Source organism: Cynocephalus volans, chromosome 8 (genome assembly GCF_027409185.1).
Source record: "Cynocephalus volans isolate mCynVol1 chromosome 8, mCynVol1.pri, whole genome shotgun sequence".
NCBI classification, from domain to species: domain Eukaryota; kingdom Metazoa; phylum Chordata; class Mammalia; order Dermoptera; family Cynocephalidae; genus Cynocephalus; species Cynocephalus volans.
Genome location: NC_084467.1, coordinates 35,591,220 through 35,613,659, shown reverse-complemented (window position 1 = coordinate 35,613,659; position 22,440 = coordinate 35,591,220). Strand labels below are relative to the sequence as shown.

Below are 22,440 nucleotides of genomic sequence, written 5' to 3'. Positions count from 1 at the left end.
AACCTCAGACAGCCTGAAGCAAGAATTATTGATGTGTGTGGGTGTGGTTTTAAAGCCTAACAGACTACTAAGCATGGAAGCTCACTTTATACTTCCCAGACCTGAACACATTTAAAAAAATTCTTTATGGGGCCGAGCCCGTGGCGCACTTGGGAGAGTGCGGCGCTGGGAGCGTGGCGACGCTCCTGCCGCGGGTTCAGATCCTATATGGGAATGGCCGGTGCACTCACTGGCTGAGTGCCGGTCACGAAAAAGACAAAAAAAAAAAAAAAAAAAAAATTCTTTATGAACACAAAATATTGGTGCTTTTAAACATTCCCAGATACTGTTTCCGAATTCCAGCAGTTCAAACAAACGTTCTAGTCACCAGCCAACGTATCTAACAACAATTTGCTCATCCAGACATTTTAAGTCATGGTGTTAACAGAAAGAAATCCAGCAGACTTACCAGCACAGCTTGTTTGCCATACTCTATCCACCGACGAGTAGCAAAATTTGTAGACTCCGCACAGTTGAAGCCGTGGTTAAAGCCGGCATGGTAACCATAAGGGAAAGTGATCATAAATTCTCCAGCTTCTTGAGTCACCTGAACAAGAGCAGACTTGAAGCAGCTGCTTCAAAAGGCACAGTCTATAGAACTAGAATTCTGAGCTCCAGCTCTGCCACAACTAAGCTGAGTAACCAAGAATAAGTCATAAAACCAGTGAGGTCTTGCTGTCTTCTGTAAAATGCAAAGCCCGAACATATCAGACATCATAACCATAATTAGCCATTCCTTCAGTTAACCCTGTTCAGATGGATCTGACCCTCCTCTGGCACCAGACAAGTAGAGTAGCCCCACTTTTAATACCCTTAGATCAAAGTTATATACTTGTTTATGTAGTTTAGCTTTGGCCCACACCTGGTACAGAGTGATAAACTAGAATAAAATTTTATAAAACAAGGACCAGAAAGGGTGGTTTCTATGTAAGCCTAAGGACTTCTGTATATAAAATCAGTTTACCTTGTCAAAGGGAATTCCATATTTTTTCAGCATTAAAGGGGAAATCAGGGTCATCTTATGGCGGAGAAAAGCTTCACAGCTTTGAGCACTTCCTGGGAAAAAGCCTGTTTAATTGAGAATGAGTCTGGGTTAATACAATGCTCCACGCTGGCTTGGTAATCCTGGAGTCACTTTGCCCCTCGCCTCTCATCTGGACAATAAGAATCACCAATGTGATCTCTGAGGATCTTTCTAGCTTCAGACCAATTCTAAGATTCTACAGTGAGCCTCTGAGCTCTCTCCCATAAAGGGTATTACATGGGTAATCAAGACCTGTTTGGGGGATTGAGCTCACCCAGTCTGTCTCTGTTCTTACAGGGCTTTGAAACTATTTAGGACCTTTCTCCAGTCACCTGTATCCTCAATCTTTTGTCAGTAACACATCTACAGAATAGTCTACCCAGGCTTTTTTGAAATAGGTTCTAGAGGTATAGATCTACCAAAGTCCACTTAAAAGAGCCAAAGCATAAAATAATTCAAGTTTGACTTTAACCTTTGGGTTTTCTGGTGAAAGAACCAGACCCAACATGACTGGTGTACTACCCCTGGTCAAATAAACCCATGCTTGGTAAAACTGAGGCAAAGACAGTCAAAGAAGGAACGACTAAGTCCCTTCTCAGGACAAAGCAGGGAAAGGCTCTAATTGCAGTTGCTCTGCAAAAGCAGCCAATCTGGATGTCTAGCACTGGCCCCCACCTGCAGGCCTGTGAAAGGCCATGCAAGAATCTGAGCAGATACTGGACATTTTGGAGCAATGAGTGCAGCTCACAGGAGGGCCTGACCCGGCACATGAAGGAGACACAATACCTTTGGCGAGGCGCTCCAACCGCTTTCCATGCTCAGGTGGAACAGAGTACCTGAAATCACATGACAGCATCAGATGTTGAGCAGAGGACAGGTGTAGGAACTAAAGGGCTGGTTCCCACTCACACACCACCTTGAAATAGCAGATTGCTAAACTTCCCAACTGCTAGAAGGGAATCTGGAGAAATGAAATAGTAGGCTATTTGGGCAGAAGAGTGGGGAGCCCACATAGAAGTATGAGTGAACTTATTTCTTCTGTATTCATTCATTTAATAAGACACATTTACCATGGGCCAGGATTTATGGTATGCAATATTTTTGTCCTTTATAATGTTTTTCATGTAATAAAACTTAAAAAAAATAAAAAAGAAAAGAAAAAGGAAAAAAAAAGGAGGAAAGCATTACATAATCTCAGTATTTTTTGAATGCTCCTAGCAGAGCTTGAAAGGCCTAACAGGGTGTGGAACAGAGGAAGGATGGAAAACAAGGTGAAGATGAATTAGGTACTTAACAGATTTGGCCTCATATCTGCTAATGAGCCTATTTTTCCTTCATTTCCATAACAGCTATTGATTATCCAACAATTAATTACTTTTCTACCTGGTCGGCTGTCCAGACACTATAGGAACTGTTCTTCATAAAAACAAAACAAAAGGAAAAAAACCCACCTATGTCTATTTAAAACTTTTGCTCAACTGCCAAGGGTTTGGATCCCCATACCAGCCAGCCACCAAAAACAAACAAATAAAAAAATAAAACTTTTGCAAAACTGTTAAACTTTATATTCTAAAACTCAGAGTAACTCTATTTTAACCTTTATAATCTGTTCTAAAGATTATTCTACAACAATAACTAAAACTTCCCATCCCAAATGGCTTCATTATAGAACAAAACAGAGGAGAGTTGAGAAACATGTCACCTAAAGGACTTTGAGATCCATTAGGTAACCGAGCACAGAAGCCTCTGGAGGCCCCGCTGCCGATGACCTAAAGAGTGTACTCAATAACTAGAAAACCTTTTCCTGATAGAAGAATGGAAATCCAATGTCAGGGACTTTTGGAGTGAATGGTGAAGACACAAAAACTACATTTATAGATTCTACAAGTCTACCAATTAACAGAAGGAAATGGGACGGTAACTAGAAGGAAAAAAAATGCAAAACATGGGAATCAACTAGAACAATGTGTGGCGTTTTTGGCCCCAACTTCCACCGGGCAGTGCCTTTATAAAGTCTACAATGTCCTTTTTCTGAGTTGTAATGGTCAGCCAGGAGCCCACCTCCATAAATAGGTTCTAGGTTATTATGCCCTGCTTTCATCCCTCCCCATCCCAGATCCTTACAGCATCTTTCTGCCATTCCTCCCTGAACACTTGACTTCCCCATCACACAAAAAAATTATTAGGGAGTAATCATAGGCTCAAAAGGTTTTTCTCCCCACGACTAGAAACTGGAAAGCATTTTAAAGAAGAAAGGAAAAACCCTGGGACAGGATGTGGCTGAAGATGCTGGAAAAGGAAATGAAGACGGATACAGTTTCCTCGACTCCCCATAACCTGGCGCAAGGTGTCTCCTCTGCCTCATCACTCACTCCTCATCCTCGTACACAGCACCCATGCAGGCAGACTTCCTCTGGCTCCCTAACACACCATGCTTTCTCGCAGCCTAGCAGCTTTGCACGTGTGGTTCCATCTGTGCTCTTAGCTTAGTTGTCACCTCTTGCAAGGAAGACTTCTCTAATCCCCACCCCGACCATGTGCCCTTCTTATGTGGACCTTAGCACCCACCACTTCCCAATCTGAGCTGTTCCCACACCACATTATCATTTTCTCATATTCTATCTCCTACACACTCTCTTATCTGTGTGAGGGAAGATACCTCATCTGTCTTACTCACTGTTGTTCTCTGCAGCCCTTCACTGAAACGCTAAGACTGAGAGATGGGTTAGTGCGGGGAGAGAAGAGAATAAATCTTTTGTCTTCCCAACAAGACTGATAACATCCTGGAGAGCAGAAAACATATGCTAAGCAGCCTCACATCCCCTCCTGTGTTAAGCACACACTGCTGCACACCAAATATTTTTTCCATGAGGAAAATAGAGCTTTCTATCACCTAAAGGAGTGACTCCAGTCTTGGAAGTCTGCCTCTAAGAAATGCCTCAGGCCTATTCAGAAAAAGAAATTAGAAAGCAGTGTTATAGCCCCTGTGGCTTTCATTAACTCAGCCTACTTATGCTTTCATACAATGGTATTAAGTGGCCTGCTCTCTAAAGCCTCGCTACTCAAAAAGCATTCTGAGCACCAGAGCTCCAACATCACCTCATCACTGTTTAAGCTGTCCAGTTAGTTCAATTGGTTACGGCATGGTGCTGATAACACCAAGGTCCAGGGTTCGATCCCTGAACTGGCCAGCTGCCAAAAAAAAAAGGTAGAATTCTACCCCAAGCCTAGTGAACCAGAATCTGCATTTTATCACTATCCTGAGGGTTTCCCATTCACATTAAAGGTGAGAAGCCCAGTACCAACTACAGGCTGACTTTACCAGGACTTTGGTTCTCCAAAGTGCAGGTAGTTGATGCTGTACAGGTCCATATCCTCGGTGTGCCAGGCAAAGGATGTCTTCCACATGCCGAAGTACAGGTATGGTGTATTCACACCCTCAATGGTAATTCCACTCTCCTTTTCCACCAAGTCCAGAATTGTTTTCAACCGGCCAATATTCCACTCATCAACATGCTGCAAAGGAAACGACAGCCCAGAGCGAGTTATGTTTGAATATAAACTTAGGGTCTTAACCTACAAACCATAAAGGAGGTCACAGGCAAGCTGTCACCTCTGACAAGCTTGTGGAATAATGTCACAGCAAGATGGAATTGAAGAACACAACATCCTTTACGCACTCACAGCTTCCACTGGAACTGGTGGTGTTCTACCTCCAAAGGGCCAACACCACTTCTGAACAATGCTAGTGTAGGAAAGATGAATAAGAAGGTGACAGTCACCTGTTCTATACCCAGGAGGAAGAGTTTAAACTGAAGCTAAAGAATTTAGGCCAAAATAGGAAGGAACACTTAGACCACACAGAAAAAAAATGCAAACCGTGAGTCAACTAGAGCAATTTGTGGCTTTTTTAGCCCCAATTTCCACAGGGCAGTGCTTTCATAAAATGTCTACAATGCCCTTTTCCTGATTTGTAATGGTCAGCCAGGAGCCCACCTCCCATAACCAGGATCTGGACTATTACTACACTCTGCTTTCATCCCTCCCCACCCCAGATCCTTTACAGCATCTTCCTGCCATTCATCCCTATAAGTTTGACTTCCCACCACACAAAAAATTTATCAACAAACTTGGAATTCACTTTTTATAAATTATTGGAAGGAAAGAGTTGAATCCACTTTTTCGTGGGGGGGGAGGGTGGCAGGCGGTGGCTGGCCAGTACAGAGATCCGAACACTTGACCTTGGTGTTACAAAGTTGCACTCTAATCAACTGAGCTAATCAGCCAGCCCAAAAAGAGTTTGAAAATACTAAAATTAATCTGAACTGATAGTCCCTGACATACCCTACAAATTTTTTAATCATCCAAAGACAATCTCAAACATTCTGCCTTCTACCATATTTAAGGCAGTTCTTTATGCCAAAAAGCACTACATCTAAGCTGATACAACTAGTTACAATAGCTTTCACTACAGAATTGTTTGAGGGTCCTGAAAATCTAAATAAGTTTCTTTTCTTAAATGTATACCCCTTTCATTAGACTGCAGAAAGCATACTGCCTCTCCCCCAACAGTTCCTTTTCTGTGATCCATCCCACCCTTTCAACAATTCATCCTCATCAGCTACCACCCACAGACTATGCTAACAGCCCTTGAAAAGAACACCACATCTTCCAATTCATATGTAGAGTGGGAGAAATAAAATTCAGTCACATGCAAAAACACCTACAATTAAGCGAGCACAGCACATCAGCTGCTGGTAGGTCATTCATTGCTTCACCCACCCATTCACCAAACTGCTTTTAAATGCCTACTATGTGTGAGGCAGAAAAATGGTATTACATTACAAAATTACAAAAATGCTACAAAGAGGGCTCCCAGGGAGTCTTACCTTTTCATAGAGAGTCCCATTCACATCTGCACCATAGATTGGAGGATTGAATGTGAGATTTTTCCAGTATTTCCGCTCAAGCTCTTCAAATTCACTATAGCGTGGGGTGCAGTACCTTTCAAAAGTTTTTTAAAAAGTGTTAACCACTTACAGGGGACAAATTATTCGGCATTATGAACAGTATAAGACACAATCCCCTATTCCAGGGACAGCAAGTCATTTCAAATGAACAAAAAATAATCTTGGCCTTCAAACGAGATCGGGCGCGTTCAGGGTGGTATGGCCGTAGACAATCTTGGCCTTCAAGAAACTCCCTCAATATCCTTTCCATGAGTGCTGGGACTGAGGGAGGTAAAGTACCTGCAGATGTAAATCCAAATCTCTGAAGAGACTCTACTTAAACCATACCTTGCTAGATTCAGGAGAGGCCTGGCCACCCAGGGAGAAAATGGGCTTACAAATTTGTGAGAACCAAGAACCACAAATCCCTACACACTCATAGACGACCCAAACCCAGCAGCATGGCAGGAGCTGAGGCGCTCTCACAGCACTCACTTCCCTGCACAGCGTAAAGGAAGCTGTATTCCCTGCACCCTACGCAGGGGCTAGCACTCGACAAATAACTATGCCTAAAAACATAAAATATTTTAATGAAAATATAAAATAGTCCTTAAAATTTAATGGATTTTTGCACATCAAATATCTTATTTAGGGAAATACACACACACACACATATACACATATTTATATCTACCTATCTACATCTATATCTAAAACCATAAAAATATCCATACTCTTTAACTTAATAGTCACATACTGAGAATTTACTCCAAAAAATATTTTTAGAAGTTCAAAACATTTAAAAATTATGCAGTGATTTAAAAAGAGTAATATGCAAACCTTATTGGTATCTGAAAAAGTGGAAAAACTAATGCACACTGTAACTAAAATGGCAAAAAAAAAATACTACGCATGGATAAAGAGTGGACATGAAGACCAAAATGAAATTGTGTGGAAATAATGAGAATGAGTGAAAAAAAAACCCCAAAAAACCTTACTTTAAATACTGCCTTACACCTTCATATAAAATAATAAATTTAGAGACCTAACGTTCCCTTTGAAATATAAGTAACTATCCTACCTCCAACTGATCTGTTTTATAAATTTAGGTGTTTACCTACTAGGTTTTCTTTCTTTAAGATGCCTGGACATGCAGATAGAAATCAAAGATAAGAATCTGTTATATATCAGGGTAAAGGGAGCAGACATGGTTAATTTAAAAGGAAAAGTAGTATCTTAAAATAAGAAAAATCCTCACATGTGTTGAAAAGAAGAGAAGAAAGACATAGGAGGCTGAAGCCGCTGGTGGAGCCCCATGTGAGAAACAGAAAGCAGGTGAGCTTAACCCCCATGCATAGTTAAAATCAGACATACGGAAAACAGTATCCAGATTCCTCAAACAATTAAAAATAGAACTACTGTATGATACAGCAATCCCATTACTGGATGTATAACCAAAGGAAATAAAATCAGCATGTTGAGGAGGTATCTACACTCCTGTATTTATTGCAGCACTATTGACAATAGCCAAGATATGGAATCAACTTAATTGTCCATCAATAGATGGATAAAGAAAATGTAATATATACACACAAAGGAATACTATTCAGCCACAAAAAAAGAATGAATGAAATCCTGTCATTTGTGACAACATGGATGAACATGGAGTATATCCTATTAAGTGAAACAAACCAGACACAGAAAGACAAATACCATGTGACCTCACTTATACATGGAATCAAAACAAAAAGCGGATACCACAGAAGTAGAGTAGAACAGTGGTTACCAGACTGGGGGTGGGGGGAGGATGGGGAGAGGTTGGTCAATGGGTAGTCACAATTAGATAGGAGGAATAGGTTCTGGTGTTCTGTTGCATAGCAGGGTGGCAATGGTTAACAGTGAAGGTACTGTATATTATAACATAACTAGAAGAGAAGTTTTTTAATGTTCTCACCACAAAAAAATGATAACTGCATAAGGTGGATATGCTAACTACCCTGATTTCATCATTATACAACATACACATGCATTGAAACATCAAACTGTACCCCATAAATATGCATAATTACAATGTGTCAATTAAAAAAATAAAATTAGACATAAAGGATGACACAGCCTTTTATCTGCAGACCATGTCATACTTCTTCAACATGCTTTTACATAAATTCTCTCATTGGCCAGCAGGTTGGCCAACAATGTAGATGTTTTAAGAATTAAATTGTCGATAAAACTGGAAGACCTCAATTAGAACTGGGATATGTCAAATGGAAAGAAGGCAAAGAGCGAGACCTGATGTGACAGAGCGATGACAAAGCACATGAGGTGCTGCCCCCAGAAGTGTAAGGACCGGCAAGCTAAAGATCCAGCTCTGGGCTCTTCACAGTGAAGGCGCAGTATGAATGACAGGATGAAATCTAGAGGTGCACATATCAAAAAGGCTCCGGAAAAGCGGCAGGGAAAAAGGAGGAATCCCTTGTGGAAACTCAAATTAAGGAGTAAAATGGGAAGTGAGAAGATCCAAGAAAGAGTTATTAAGAAGGAACAGTCAGAGCGAATGAGGGAAGCACAAAATTCATTTTCTGTGAATCTGAAGTAAAATGAGAGCTAAATATTTTCAAAAAGCAGAGAAAAACAACTGAAAACAACAGACCTAAACAAATAAAAGATGTTTCTAAAAGAGGTAAGAATGTACAGATGAAGAATGAAGTGATAGAAAATAACAACCAGCTTGGTAGTTTATTCACTTTGTTAATGTCAAAACAGAGATGAGACAGCAGCTAGGTGGGTAGTGAGGAGTTTGAGCATCACTAAAGACAGAAGAATCCCAAGATAAGACATGAACTGACATTGCTAAAGCCACTTTCTGTTAAGCAGATGGTGTCAATACATCCAGCAAAAGCTCCTTTTGTACCACCTCCAACTTTCTCTTTTGCAACTTTGCAATTTACCAGAATAAGAAAATGATTCTACTTCTGATGGAAAAACAATGGGATTACTTTATATATGGACAAGTTTAGACTGACACAGTACGGAGAGGAGGAAATGCTTCCATAAAAAAAGCAGAACAGGAGACAGAAACTAGAACTGAGTAAACAGTTCTTCAGTGAGACAGAAGCGGTCTTAGAGATAGCTATGAGGATGAGGTGCTAGGTCCTAGATGCTATGACAGGTTAAAAAAAAAAGTTTCTACTCACTTATCACTATTGGCTATCTTGCGGAACTCTCGGACAGTCATGGCTTTCTTCTGTATGTTGTACTGAGTAAAGAGGCCAGACTGCCCTGTCACCAGCTGTTGGATGGGGGCAGGAATGACCAGATCATCAATATCATCATAGGATGCTCGTGGCTTCCAATCCTTAGGAGGAACAACCTGTATGGAACATAAGAAACAAAGAGACAAATGAGAAATCTGGCAAGACAGAGTTCAGAAAGTAGGTAGGCTGCTATCGAACCTACCAGTCAATTTTACTCAAATGTTACTTTAATTTACCCATGATCACCCAAACACAGTAAGATACGCTGTCGTGCTAACCCTGATCCCGTTCTGCCATCAACTAGCTGCCTAGTTGCAATGACCTAAGGTAAGTAATACTTGTTCTCAGCTTCAGTAGCTTATCTGGGCACCAGGAAAGGAGGTTGAAGAGTTGATTGTCTCTCAATCTAACAGCCCAGGGCTCTCTTTAAACACAATTTTCCTTGATTAGGTCAGCTCTACATTCATAGAGTTTCCTTCTCTCACATACCAGATTACAGTCTATTTACAAAGAAGCATAACATTCTTAAAAACCTAATCTTGAATAGTTAAATAAATTTAGGTAGAACCAGTCTATGAACATTATACAGTTTTTTTTTTTTTTTAAGATAACCGGTAAGGGGATCTTAACCCTTGACTTGGTGTTGTCAGCACCACGCTCACCCATTGAACTAACTGGCCATCCCTATATGGGATCTGAACCCGTGGCCTTGGTGTTATCAGCACCACACTCTCCCAAGTGAGCCATGGGCCGGCCCCCACTATACAGTTTTTTTGTTTGTTTTTTAAATTAGTGAATATTGCATGGTACATTTTACATAAGAAGGGAGTAAACAAACACACACATGCACATTCTCATGCATAAACATATGCTAGTATTTGCTATAAGGCAACACCGGAAGGATATATAAGAAAGTATGGAGAGAAGTGGCAGTGAGACTTTATCTACCTTCTAATAATATTTTGTTTTCACCCACATAAATGTTACCTATTCCAATAATAAGAAATTAACAAGATAGTTAACATGAGAAAAAAGAAGAATGAGTTGAATCCATAATCAACCTAGAGAGAATGTAGGAAAAAAAAGAACAAAACAACTAACCAACACAGGAATACGTATGGCACGATCCTATCGCTTTTAAAAACAAAACAAATCGGGCCAGCCCGTGGCTCACTCGGGAGAGTGTGGTGCTGATAACACCAAGGCCGCGGGTTCGGATCCTATATAGGGATGGCCGGTTAGCTCACTGGCTGAGCGTGGTGCTGACAACACCAAGTCAAGGGTTAAGATCCCCTTACCGGTCATCTTTTAAAAAAACAAAACAAAACAAAACAAAACAAATAACACTATCCTATATGTGTGTATATTAGTGTGAGAGAGAAAAAGGTATGGAAGGCACTACAAATTAACACTGATCACCTTAAGGAGATGGCACTGGGAAGGCACATGAAGATCCGTCTTTTATGTATCTCTGAATTAACTTGTAATAAGTATTTATTTTGTAAATTTTTTAATGTAATAAAGTATAACCAATAAAAGAGATGTGCTATGAAAAGTTGTACTGCGGGTCCTGCTGCTCCTACCTGCTATTATTAACCTAGCAGTGGCCATATCTGCACCTAAGAGTAACGATGGAGCTGTCTCAGCCTCAATGGAAGCACCAGGATCCAAAGTTGGTCTCTCAGCTTTTTAATCAATGTCTTTGCTTTCCTTTTTCATATTGAAAAGGTAACAAATACATAAGGTAGGAAATTCAAACAGCATAAAACAGTATACAAAATTTCCTCCTGTTTCAAACTGTTTCCCATGCCTCTCAGTTTCTTGAGGATCCTTCCAGAAATGTGGTCATTTCATCTTTGGAGACTCACAAACCTGACTTTAACAGAATACGTGAAGGACTGATTCGACTCAGGAAAAATAACTAAACCAACACAGGAAAAGTAAAAACCAGAAACCAATTTCAAATTACAAGAACCAGAATTCTGTGTCAGCTAGCCAGTGCATTCTGTCCCCTTTGAAGAAAGCCCACATGGGAAACCAAGTTACTACCAAAATGCTGGATGAGACTGAACTAAGAGCAAAAGAAGCCGATGGAATAAGCCCTCAATGACAGATAAAAAGCACTAAAGCGCTACAGCAGCCAGGTCTGGAGATGCTGGCTCTTTACTTCCTCTTTTGAAAATTCCAAACAGCTCTCCTACTAACAGCGGAGATGCTTCAGATATTAAGAGGAATTAACTTGCAAATAGGACAGCATTCACTAAAGTCATCGCCCCGCCCCAACTTCCAGTAAAACCTAATTCTGGCCTTCATTTAGGAAAAGACTCCCTCACCGCCTTCTGTCACAAAAACCATGTTGAACAACCCTACCCCTCACCTTGGCTAGCCCAGCCCGATGAGCTCCTTGGGATTCAATGTAGGCAATGTATCGACTGAAGTTCCGGAACTCTTCCATGGTCGGATAAAAGGTCATTATCCGAGCACTGGGATTCAGGGTTTCAGATTCGGAAGCCATTTTCCCTCCTTTGTGAGTTCACTTTGGTCAGCTAGGAATCTGAAGAAACACATTAAGAGCATAAAATTATGTAAAACATAATTAAACTAAATGTTGGAAATGTCAGTGCTGAAAATAGTAAGGATGATGCCGAAATTCTGATGAAGTGATAAAATCTCACACTTGGAATCTGCCTTAGAAAAGTTAAATGAACTAGAAATATAGATAGAAAAGGTTCTGTTTCAAAAGAACCTTATGTGTCCAAACTGCATATATTGAAATCTCATTTAAACAGAGACTCTGTTTCAACTGAGAAAGGGAAACTATTTGGTTGTTGGTCCTATCTAACATACAGCTGACCTGCCCATACTTTACCCTTATCTTTTCAAGTTACTCCCTTTTCACACCTTGCTAATCACTTCTCAGAGTATTAAATATACTACAACCTGATTTAAAAAGTCACCTACCGGCTCCTTTCTAGAGCACAGCTTTAAAACAGGATTCTAGATTGCTAAGAAAAGTTAGTTGGCTACAAGCTACAAAGTCTAAGGGTGAAAAAGTATTTTGATATTAGTAGCATGACTTACGATTTAAAAACCCTAAAGTGAAATTGTTCTCATATCTAAACTAAAATGCAGTTTTAGCTGTACTTAATGAAGTCAAGCTAGGGACAAGTTCAAATGCTCTGTACCCAGAACTCTAAGGACAAGATTTAAACAGGCAATACACTGGCATTACAGGGTAAACTTCATAACTGACTGGAGAAAGTAAAATAAATACTTCATGTTTTTAGATGAGGTCTCCAGTTAAGTGGGTGCATTCCCATTGCTTAGTAACACAACAGAACCTCAGTTTAAAAAAGACAAAGCATACCAGACAAAAGGCGCCGGTCTAGAAGCAAAAACAGTGTGTCCTTTCCTCTACTGAACCTCCTCACTGAAGGTCCAGCAGTTCTGCTCCCCCAATCTGAAGCTCAGCAATCTAGTTAACAGATTTTAGAGATAGCATGGAGCACACTGTCTAAGGTAGGAGAGAAGACAAACCCTATACCCACATCTCTTAGACAACAATTACACTGAAAATAAGGTGTGTTCCTGGGCAGGCGCTATTCACGAACCTTGCAGAAACTTTGCATGGCAGGTACATTGTTATCCCTGTTTTACATAACCAGGAAATTTGCCCCCAGTCCACTCCTACTGCATCTTCATTACTCTATGCTGCTTACATCCTAATCTCCACCTGGACTAAGTTCTTTGTAAGGGCAAATCCAAGTGTGTTGCAACCTGAAGCTTACTCAATTTTGAGGCCCCTCTTTAAAAAAAAAGAATCCAAGATATCTTACTTTTGCAAATTTTACAGAAACATAATGATGTGAATACAGTGTTGGGGCTTCTCTCCGGACTTTGAAAGGGGCCCTAATGGGTCTATTCATCTTTGTATGCCTAGAACAATGCATGGCACAGAGCGGTCGGTAACTGCTGAACAACTAATGTCCTCACCGTCACCTAAGTGTTCATTCTCTTTCTTCAACCCTAGGATTCCCTTCCCCCCAGCTATTCCCTGGAGAAAGCTCCCGTTCCCTGACCCCTTCCCTAGCGCATCCAACAACAGAGCTAGTGGTTCAAGAGCACCGGCTACTCTGAATGCAGATTCAGTCTCTGCCACCTTTAGCTCTGTGACCTTGGCCGTGTGAGTTGACTCTCAGTTTCTCCACCTGTAAAATGGAGATCCCACCCCCTGCCGGGTTGCTGTTATTAACTCAGATGATGCAAGCACTAGGCCCAGTACTTAACCACTCAATAAAGGTAGCTGTTGCTAACAACCACGTCAAACTCCCGCACCCACCCCTCGCAGCTGCTCCAGCAGGTATCGCTCCAAAGGCAGTCCGCTTCCTCCCGTGCCCCGCTCCCAAGGACCCCGAACCTCACCACGCACAGCTCCGAGCCCTCCGGCCCCGCCGCCCGGGCGAGTGAGGCCCGGCCGCAGGAAGAAGAAAATAGCACCCAGTGGACCCGTCCCCCTCGCCCGACGCCCATTGGCTATAAGAGATTGGAAAGCGCCAATCTCGGGACCCCTTTCAAAAGCTCCTACTCCTATTGGCCGAGAAACATGCCTATCACTCACGGCTGAAAGAACCACCCTACCGCCCTACCCCCACCGGAGCTGTCGGTCACGGCTACAGCAGCAACAAACCTAAAGGATTCCAAAGCCCTATAGATGTCACGTAAATTCCACAGCCCCGGCAGGGCTTAGGCTCGGCTTCTGCTGTCGCCACTAGCCGATCCTACTGCTTTTCCTGCAGTCGAAGGACGAAGCTCCGCCCATCCAAAGTCGGGCTCTGCGCAGACTCACAGCACCCCACAGAGCCCACCAGTCTGAGGGCGGCTATAAGTCCTCCAACAGCCAACGAGCAGGCGCGGCAGCCGCCTCTGAGCCCGGGAACACCGACGCGCTCAGCCTATGAGCGCCGGCTCGGGCTGTTGCCAGGAGGAAACGCTGCACCCCTCCGGACCGCGGCCCCTGAGCTGCTCGGCTGCATCGCGGAGCTGCCAATCACAGGCGGGCTTCTGGCCACCACAACCAGTCAGGGTTGAAAGAGGCGAGTACCTAGAAATGGGCTGGTCGGGTAGGTAGGTCGGGGCGGTTTGGTTATGATAGGATGTTTCTAACGAAAGGATGAGCCAGAGTTTTCTTGGGGTGAGTAGCCCCTTTCCCCCCTGTGGAAGTGTGTTGAGGGTCGTTAGGGACAGCTTTCGAGGTCAAAGAGTCCTGATAAGGTGACCAACTTGTCCGTGTTTGTATAGGACCGTCTCGGTCTTTAAAACAAAGTTCTGTGTCCTTGGAACCCCCTCCCTCGTCGGTAAGAAGGGACGGTTCTTGAAGGGAGCGGTTCCTGAGGAGCCCTGAGGGTCATCAGGACAGGTCCTGAGGGAGGGTGTCCTTACTGTCATTAAAAAGCAGCTCCTCGATGAGCGGGGATTTTGTGGTCATTAGGACAACTCGGGACGGAGCGAGGGGGATCCTGGGAATCATTAGAGGCACTTGTGGAGGGTGAGGGGGTTCGTAGAAGTCATTAAAGGCAGTTGGGGGGGGCGGGGGCGGCAGTTAGTCTTAAGGAGTTCCCGGATAGTCAAGGGTGATAGGGAAGGAGGCATTACAGGACACCCTTACAGGTCAAATAAGAAGGTAGAATACCCACAATCAGAGTCGTTAAAAAGTACAAAATTACCAATGGAAAAGTAACGGTGTAGTGCACTGGAAAGAACTGTATGGAGTCAGACCTGTGTTCAAAACCAGTCACTCCTCTAAGCCTGGGTTTTCACATCAGTAAAATGGAAAAAATAATACCTGCCTTGCAGGGTTGTTGTTGAGAGTGAATCAATGTTGGCAAAAAGGATGGTATTACATAGAATGATATGAACCAAGTGTGATTTATCCCCTTGGGCTGGACACATGCTTTCTGAAAAAACAAAAACAAAAACAAACAGTTCTGCTTCAAAAAAGACCTTGGGTAGGCAACTAGTAGTCTTTCACAACAATTACAAGGTTTTTCTCTCTTGACCTAGTAAGGTAATATATTAGATAACAGATTATATTTGGTAGCTCACAAAATTGGTAAGGGTCTGAAGAATCCAATTTGGCGCAAACATAAAGAAAACCACCCCAAGTCACGCAGCAGAATTCATCCACCACTGTCCTTGCTGCTGCCACTATGCACAGTATGTTGCAGATTGCCTCAAAGATTCCACTGTCCCGGACACAGATACAGTTGCTAGCGCTGCTCTCACTACCACTCCACTTTCTGGGACAGGGATACAGTTGCTAGTGCTGCTGTCACTACCACTCCACTGTCTGGGACACGGATACAGTTGCTAGAGCTGCTCTCACTACCAACTCCACTGTGTCTCACTACCACTCCACTGTCCCGGACACAGGTATAGTTGCTAGTGCTGCTGTCATTACCAGCTGCTTGGTGAACTCGATCTTGCTTTATTTCCCACTGCTGCCAAATAGAATTTCCAAGGCCCCTCTACTTTGTATCACTAACTTCCAACTGGTGTGTGCGCACATGATAGGCAGAGCCCAGATCAAGTTCTCTTGACATCCCATTTATCTGACCAGTTTGTCTCAGTCTCCTTTTTAAGCTTATCTTTGCTTTCTCACCTCTTAAATGTTGATATTCTAAGCAAAACTAATCTATGGCAACAGAAGTAAAAACGTTGTGGTTACCTTTAGGTGGGAGACAGGTAATGATAGGGCAGGAGCAGCACAAAGGATTCTTCTGGGTGTTGGTAATGTTCTGTGTCTTGATCTGGATGGTGGTTACACTGGTGTGCTCACACTGTAAAAATTCAGTGATCTGTACACTTACAAATTGTGCATAACATTTAATGTACATATCATACCTTAATTTTTAAAATTAAATTTAAAAATTAATTTATATATTTTTTAAATTAAAAAAAAAAAAACATGTTGGGCCGGCCCCCTGGCTCACTCGGGAGAGTGCGGCGCTGGTAACTCCGAGGCTGCAGGTTCAGATCCTATATAGGGATGGCTGGTGCGCTCACTGGCTGAGTGTGGTGCAGACCACACCGTGCCGAGGGTTGCGATCCCCTTACCAGTCAAAAAAAAAAAAAAAATGTTGATGTCCTCGTGGCTGTCTGTCCTTTGCCTTCTCTCGTTCTACATACTCTCCTTAGGTGTTTCTGGTTCTACAACTCACTAGCAGTATGACTTACGGCAAGTAACTTAATTCTCTAATCCTCAGTTCTCTTATAAATAAAATTAGAATAGTACTTCCCTTTCCTGGTTGTGAGAATTAAATGAGACCAATGAGGTAATGAGATAATGAGGTAAAGCAATTAGAAGTCTAATTGGACATAGTAAGTGCTCAGTAAATGTTAGCTGGGGTGATGATGATGATGGTAATGATACAAAGCACTTAGCATAGATCCTGAAACAAGAGCTCAATAGCATTCACTCGTGGGCTTCACTCATATGTGCACACTGATGGCACCCATTCTATACCCCAGCACAATCTCCTCCCCTGAGCTCAGATCCATATATCCTGTTAGCTCTGGAACCCTCTGCCTGGATGTTCTACAGATACCTAAAACCCACATGTTCAATAAAGAACTAGTCTTGCCCTCCTAGGTTTCCTATCTTAGTGGGACCCAAACATCTAAGCCAGAAACCGGTATGTAACTAGGGACCCCTTGATGTAGTACTTTACATCACCCTTTACAGAATTCCACAAAGCAAGTGTTTTATGAATGCATGGATTTGTTTACACATCCATCTTCCTTCACTAGACAAAAGTTTATCAAGAATATCACTTTGGGGGCCGAGCCCGTGGCACACTCGGGAGAGTGCGGCGCTGGGAGCGCGGCGACCCTCCCAGGTTCGGATCCTATGTAGGAATGGCCAGTGCACTCACTGGCTGAGTGCCGGTCACGAAAAAGGCAAAAAAAAAAAAAAAAAAAGAATATCACTTTGGTATTATTGATAGTATCATTTAGAAATGTGTTCTATTGCCGGAAATAGAAAACCCTAGAAACAATGGCTTAAACAAATACAAGGTTTTTTCCTCATGTAATAAGAGGTCTGGAGGCGGGTGAGCATTGGCTCAGTGCTCAACAAAGTCATCAGAGATATGAGCTCTATCTATCTTTCTCCATCATCCTTCTCAACTTGGCCTTGGCCCTCACGTGTGCACCTCATGGCTATAAGGTGACGACTGCTGCAGCTCCAGACATCCTGTCCACATTTTTAGGCAATAAGGAGGAAAGGGACAGTATCAGCAGTACCTGTTCCTTCTATCAGACCGGCAAAAAGTCTACTAGAATCTGCCCACCTGCCAGTAATGAGTGGAACAGACCTCTGCCCTCATAGTGTTTACAATCTAGTGAGGAAGACAGACACACAAAAAGCGCTCACACAAAGAAATAAAATTACAAAAGTTGTGCTTACTATGAAGGAAAAGAACAGGGGAGAACAACGTTTAGGGTGACTTCCCAGCAATAGCAGTGGAATTTGGAAATCAGATTCCATCGTGGCATAAAGTTTATGCTATGTTCCTAGCCCGAGGATTCTTTCCTGGAGCTTCATTTTATCCAGCACTCAGTGCAATGCCTAGCATGTAGAAGGCATGACATAAGTAATAACAATGGCAATGTTATTAGCTTAAAAAGTTAACTACATTTATTGAGCTGTTATGATTCCAAACATTGTGCTAAATGCTTTACAGTAGTGCCTCCTTATCCATGGTTTCACTTTCTGCAGTTTGTTACCCATGGTCAACAACTGTCTGAAAATATTACATACAGTAAGGTTTTAAGAGAGAAAGGTCTTATAATTGTTCTATTTTATTATTAGTTATTGCTGTTAATCTGTATTGTGCCTAAATTATAAATTAAGCTTTATCATAGGCATGTATGTATAGGGAAAAACGTAGCATATGTAGAGTTCAGTACTATCCGCAGTTTCTGGCATCCACTGGGTATTTTGTAATGTGTCCTTTGCAGATAAGGGAGGACTACTTTATATACACAAAAATTGTTTACATTTAGATATATGTTGTCATTAGTTTTTTTTTTTTGCAGTTTGCTGGTTCAGGGAACCAAACCCTTGACCTTGGTGTTAGAAGGTCACACTCTAACCAACTGAGCCAACTGGCCACCCTATTTTTCTTTTGAGGGTATAATTTAGTGACTTTTAAATAAATTTACCAACTCATGCAACCATCACCCAATCCAGTTTTAGAATATTTCCATCACCTCAATAAAATCCACTACCTCAAAAAAGATCCTTCATGCCCAGTTACAGTCAATCTCTGTTTCCACCCTTAGCCCCAGGCAACCATTAATCTACTTTTTGTCTATATAGATTTGCCTTTTCTGGACATTTCATATAAATAGAACCATGCCATATGTGAACTTTTGTATCTGGCTTTTTTCACTGAGCATAATTTTTTTGAGAGTCACCCATGTTGTAGCATGCACCAGTATTTCATTCCTTTCTATTACTGAATAGTATCCCTTTGTAGTATTGATTGACATTTGGATTGTTTCCACTTTTTGGCTATTATGAATAGTGCTGCTCTGAACATTTACATGCAAGTCTTTGTTCGAATGTATGTTTGCATTCTTAGATAACTGGGAGTGGAATAATTGCTGGGTCGCATAGTAAATTTATGTTTATCTTTTTAAGAAACTGACAAACTTTTCTAAAGTAGCTGTACAATTTGACAATTTTATCAACAGTATATGAGGATTCCCATTTCTACACATCCCTGCCAACATTTGGTATTCTCTGTCTTTCTGATTATAGCCATTCTAGTGAGCTAACATAGTATCTCATTGTGGATTTAATTTGCATTTCCCTAAATGATTAATGATGTTGAGCATCTTTTATGTACTTATTAGCCATTCATATATCCTCTTTGGTGAAATGTCTATTCAAATCTTTTGTCCATCTTTTAATTAAGTAGTTTGTTTCCTTATTATTGAGTTGTAAGAGTTCTTTACATATTCTGGATGCAAGTCCTTTATCAGATATAGACATTATAAATATTTTTTCTCATTCTGTGGCTTGTCTTTTCATTTTCTTTATAATGTATTTTGGAAAACAAGAGTTTTTCATTTTGATGAAGTTCAATTTGTCAATTTACTTTATGCATTGCTTTTGATGCATTGACATTAACATTTACATAGTTCTGCTCTGCCTCCAAAATATATCCAGAATTCAGCCTTCCCTCCACTTCCAGTGCTCCCTCCTTGGTCCAAGCCAACATAGCCTGAATAGGATAATTGCCACAGTCTCCTGTCTCCCTGCTTCTGCCCTTGTCCCTACAGTCTCCTCAACATAGCAGAGTTCTTTAATACCAGAAGCCCCAGATCATGTTATTCCTCTTCTTAAAACCATCAAATGACTTCCCATCTCATTTTATCAGCACCACACTCTACCGAGTGAGCCACGGGCCGGCCTTCCATCTCATTTTAGAGAGAAGACACATCCTTTTGACAGCCTGCAGATAATCCCCCCCCACAGCTCTGTATAACTCCTCCCCCAGCTCATTCCTCCAGTTCCCTATTCCGTGTCTGAATGACTTGCTCCTTCACCTCCTTCAGGGCCTTGCTGAAATGTCACCTCCTCAGTGAAGCCTTCCCTGAGCACCACTATATGCTTTATTTATTTTTCTATTGTTTAGTTCTCTTCATTAGAATGTCTGCTCCATGAGGGCTGGCACTTAGAACAGCTCTGGCTCCTTATATGTGGTCACTAAATATTTGTTGAATGAATGAGTAGTATTCCTTAATTTCATCCACACAATGAACTTTTTCTTTTTTTTTAAATTTTAACTTCACGATATATGTTGTAGTTGGTTTTTGTGACACACAATGAGCTTTTGAAGGTGGCATTATTACTGTCCTCATTTTATAGCTGAGAAAACTACAATGCAGGGAGGTTAAGTAACTTGACGTGAGCAGTGGACCTGAGGATACATGTTGAATAAAAGAATGAATGATCAACTGAATGAATAAACAAACAGGAAGGACTACGTATGCATACTAATGATGCCTTTGGCCTTCACTTCTGGGTCAGTCACACCCCAACCCTTGACTGTCGGTACTAGCTGCTGAAAGTAAACACTCTTCTTTGGTGCTTTGGGAGGCTCTGGACAAAGGGCCTGACATGAGCTGCCCAGAAAAGAGCCATGATAGCAAACTCCAGGAACACGTTGGTATGCCCTGACGTGACTGGTCTAGCTCACTGGGGAGGGGCTTCTGCAGCCAGTTCAGTCAATGTAAATAAGAAAGAAAATACAGCCTTAATTCAGCCTTGCAGACATGATCAGTTGGAAAGACCAGGGCCTTACAGCCTATGAAATATAGAAATACAAATATAAAAATGCTTAAGAGGCAGACACACATAAAACTACAAATATACTGAGTTCCAGCATTTAACAAAAACACCATTTTTCTTCCTAGCTCTGATTTATTCTCCCTGCTCTGCAGAGGATGGCTCAGTACTACAGAGTAGTACTGAGGATGGCACAGTACTACAGGATGGCACAGAAAGCCTTGGTGGGCAGCAGCAACAAGGCACCCCATGGGCCATTTCCATACCACGTTCATTCCTTTATCCTTTGCTTCCCCCAACTGTTCATTTGGTTTTTCATCTCAGGCACTAAAATATCTTCCTCTCAAGGACAAATCCCATCCCTTCTTTGAGACTTGGCTCAAATTCTACCCATTTGTGAATTCTTTTATTTAAAGATTTTAAAATAAGCACCTATTTTGTGCTGACTGGGAATATAGAGATGACGCCTCTGTTCCCTCCACTTGGACAATTACAGGCACCTCAAACTCAACAAAAGCAAACTCTTCATTCTCCCCTAAACCTACTCCTTTCTCAGTGTTCCCTGTCTCAGTAAAAGCACCTCAGTGTTCAACCAGGTGCCCAGAGTCATTCTTGATTCTTCTCTCTTGCAGCCCACATCCAATCCTATTGGCTTTACTTTCAAAACTATATGCTGAATCCTTCTCTTGCCCCACTGCCCCTGTCACTACCATCCCTTTCCAAGCCACCATCAACTTTCACCTGGACCACAACAGCCACCTAACTGGACTCCCTGCTTCTGCTCTCGCCCCTTCCAATCTGTTCTCCAAATAGCTGCCAGAGTGATCTTTCTAAAAAGCAAATCCAATGAATTCACTGCCCTATTGAAAAACCCTTTAAAAGTTTCCTACTCGCACCATAAATCCCAAGTCCCTTGCCCTGACCTATGAGGCCGAGTGATTTGGCCCCTGCCCACTCTCCACCCCATCCTGTCCAACTCTTGCTCTCTGGGCTCCAGCCATGCTGACCTTTGCTCTTTTTTTCTAAAACACTCCTTGAAGGAGATATGTTTCCTCGCAGAAGCCTCTCTTGACTCTCCATGCTAGTCTGGATCCTGCTGTTCCGTGCTGCTCTTAGGGCATCCTGTGCTTTTCCTGCAAAGCATCTATGAGTTTGTAATCATATATGTGTGGAAGATTTCCTTGACTGATGTGTGTTTTCCCACCAGATTAAGCTCTCTAAGGGTAGGGACTTTGCTATTTCACCACTGAATCCCAGCACCTTGTACAATGCCTGGTTCATAGTAAGTGTTCAATAAAAAATCCTAGAATATTTTTTGTAGGAAGAATGGACAAATGAAGCCAGATGGACTGCAGTTTGTATAGCAGTTAAGCATTCAGGCTCTGGAATCACACAGGTTCAAATCTAGGTTCTGCTTTCTTCCAAGCTGTGTAACTTAGGGTGAGTTGGTTGACCTTTCTGAACCTTAGTCTTCAGCTACAAAAGGAGATATAATACAAGCTACTAGACAGGGCTTTGGGGGGAATTCAATTTTAACAATGCAGGTACAATGCTTGCCACATTTAAGTGCTTAGACATACTAGCAGGTATTATTACAGCACATAATAGGTATATACCAGGCATTTGTTGGATTAAAATTTTTCGGACCATATAGGAGCTCAGATGGAGGTTACTGCAGAGAATGCCCTGAAAACGTGCCCAAAAGAGGAGGCTGGATAGGGCCAGCCCTAGAAAAGGGTCTGGGACAAAAGGTCTTTGAGGGAGACTAAGGAGCACCCCAGTTCTGGGGCCAAAAACCTTCTCCCAGCTCAAAGTACA

At 42.0% G+C, this 22,440-nt stretch overlaps 1 protein-coding gene across 4 annotated transcripts in view; it reads right to left on the bottom strand.

Annotated features, from left to right (window-relative positions):
* KDM4A (lysine demethylase 4A) overlaps positions 1-14,085 on the bottom strand; it is a 44,452-nt gene extending 30,367 nt beyond the window's left edge. The window contains exons 1-9 of one of the 4 annotated variants that reach the window (XM_063104142.1): positions 13,606-13,731; positions 12,634-12,741; positions 11,644-11,820; positions 9,207-9,382; positions 5,953-6,067; positions 4,386-4,579; positions 1,850-1,899; positions 1,004-1,107; positions 449-586 (exon numbers count right to left, since the gene is read on the bottom strand). In XM_063104142.1, the coding sequence (XP_062960212.1) occupies positions 449-586; positions 1,004-1,107; positions 1,850-1,899; positions 4,386-4,579; positions 5,953-6,067; positions 9,207-9,382; positions 11,644-11,781 (915 nt within the window). In that variant the 5' untranslated portion in view covers positions 11,782-11,820; positions 12,634-12,741; positions 13,606-13,731. Of the gene's footprint in view, positions 1-448; positions 587-1,003; positions 1,108-1,849; positions 1,900-4,385; positions 4,580-5,952; positions 6,068-9,206; positions 9,383-11,643; positions 11,821-12,633; positions 12,742-13,605; positions 13,739-13,953 lie in introns of those variants that run through there. The other 3 variants (XM_063104143.1, XM_063104144.1, XM_063104141.1) reach the window with 3 other exon arrangements.
* Between the last annotated feature and the right edge of the window lie 8,355 nt (positions 14,086-22,440).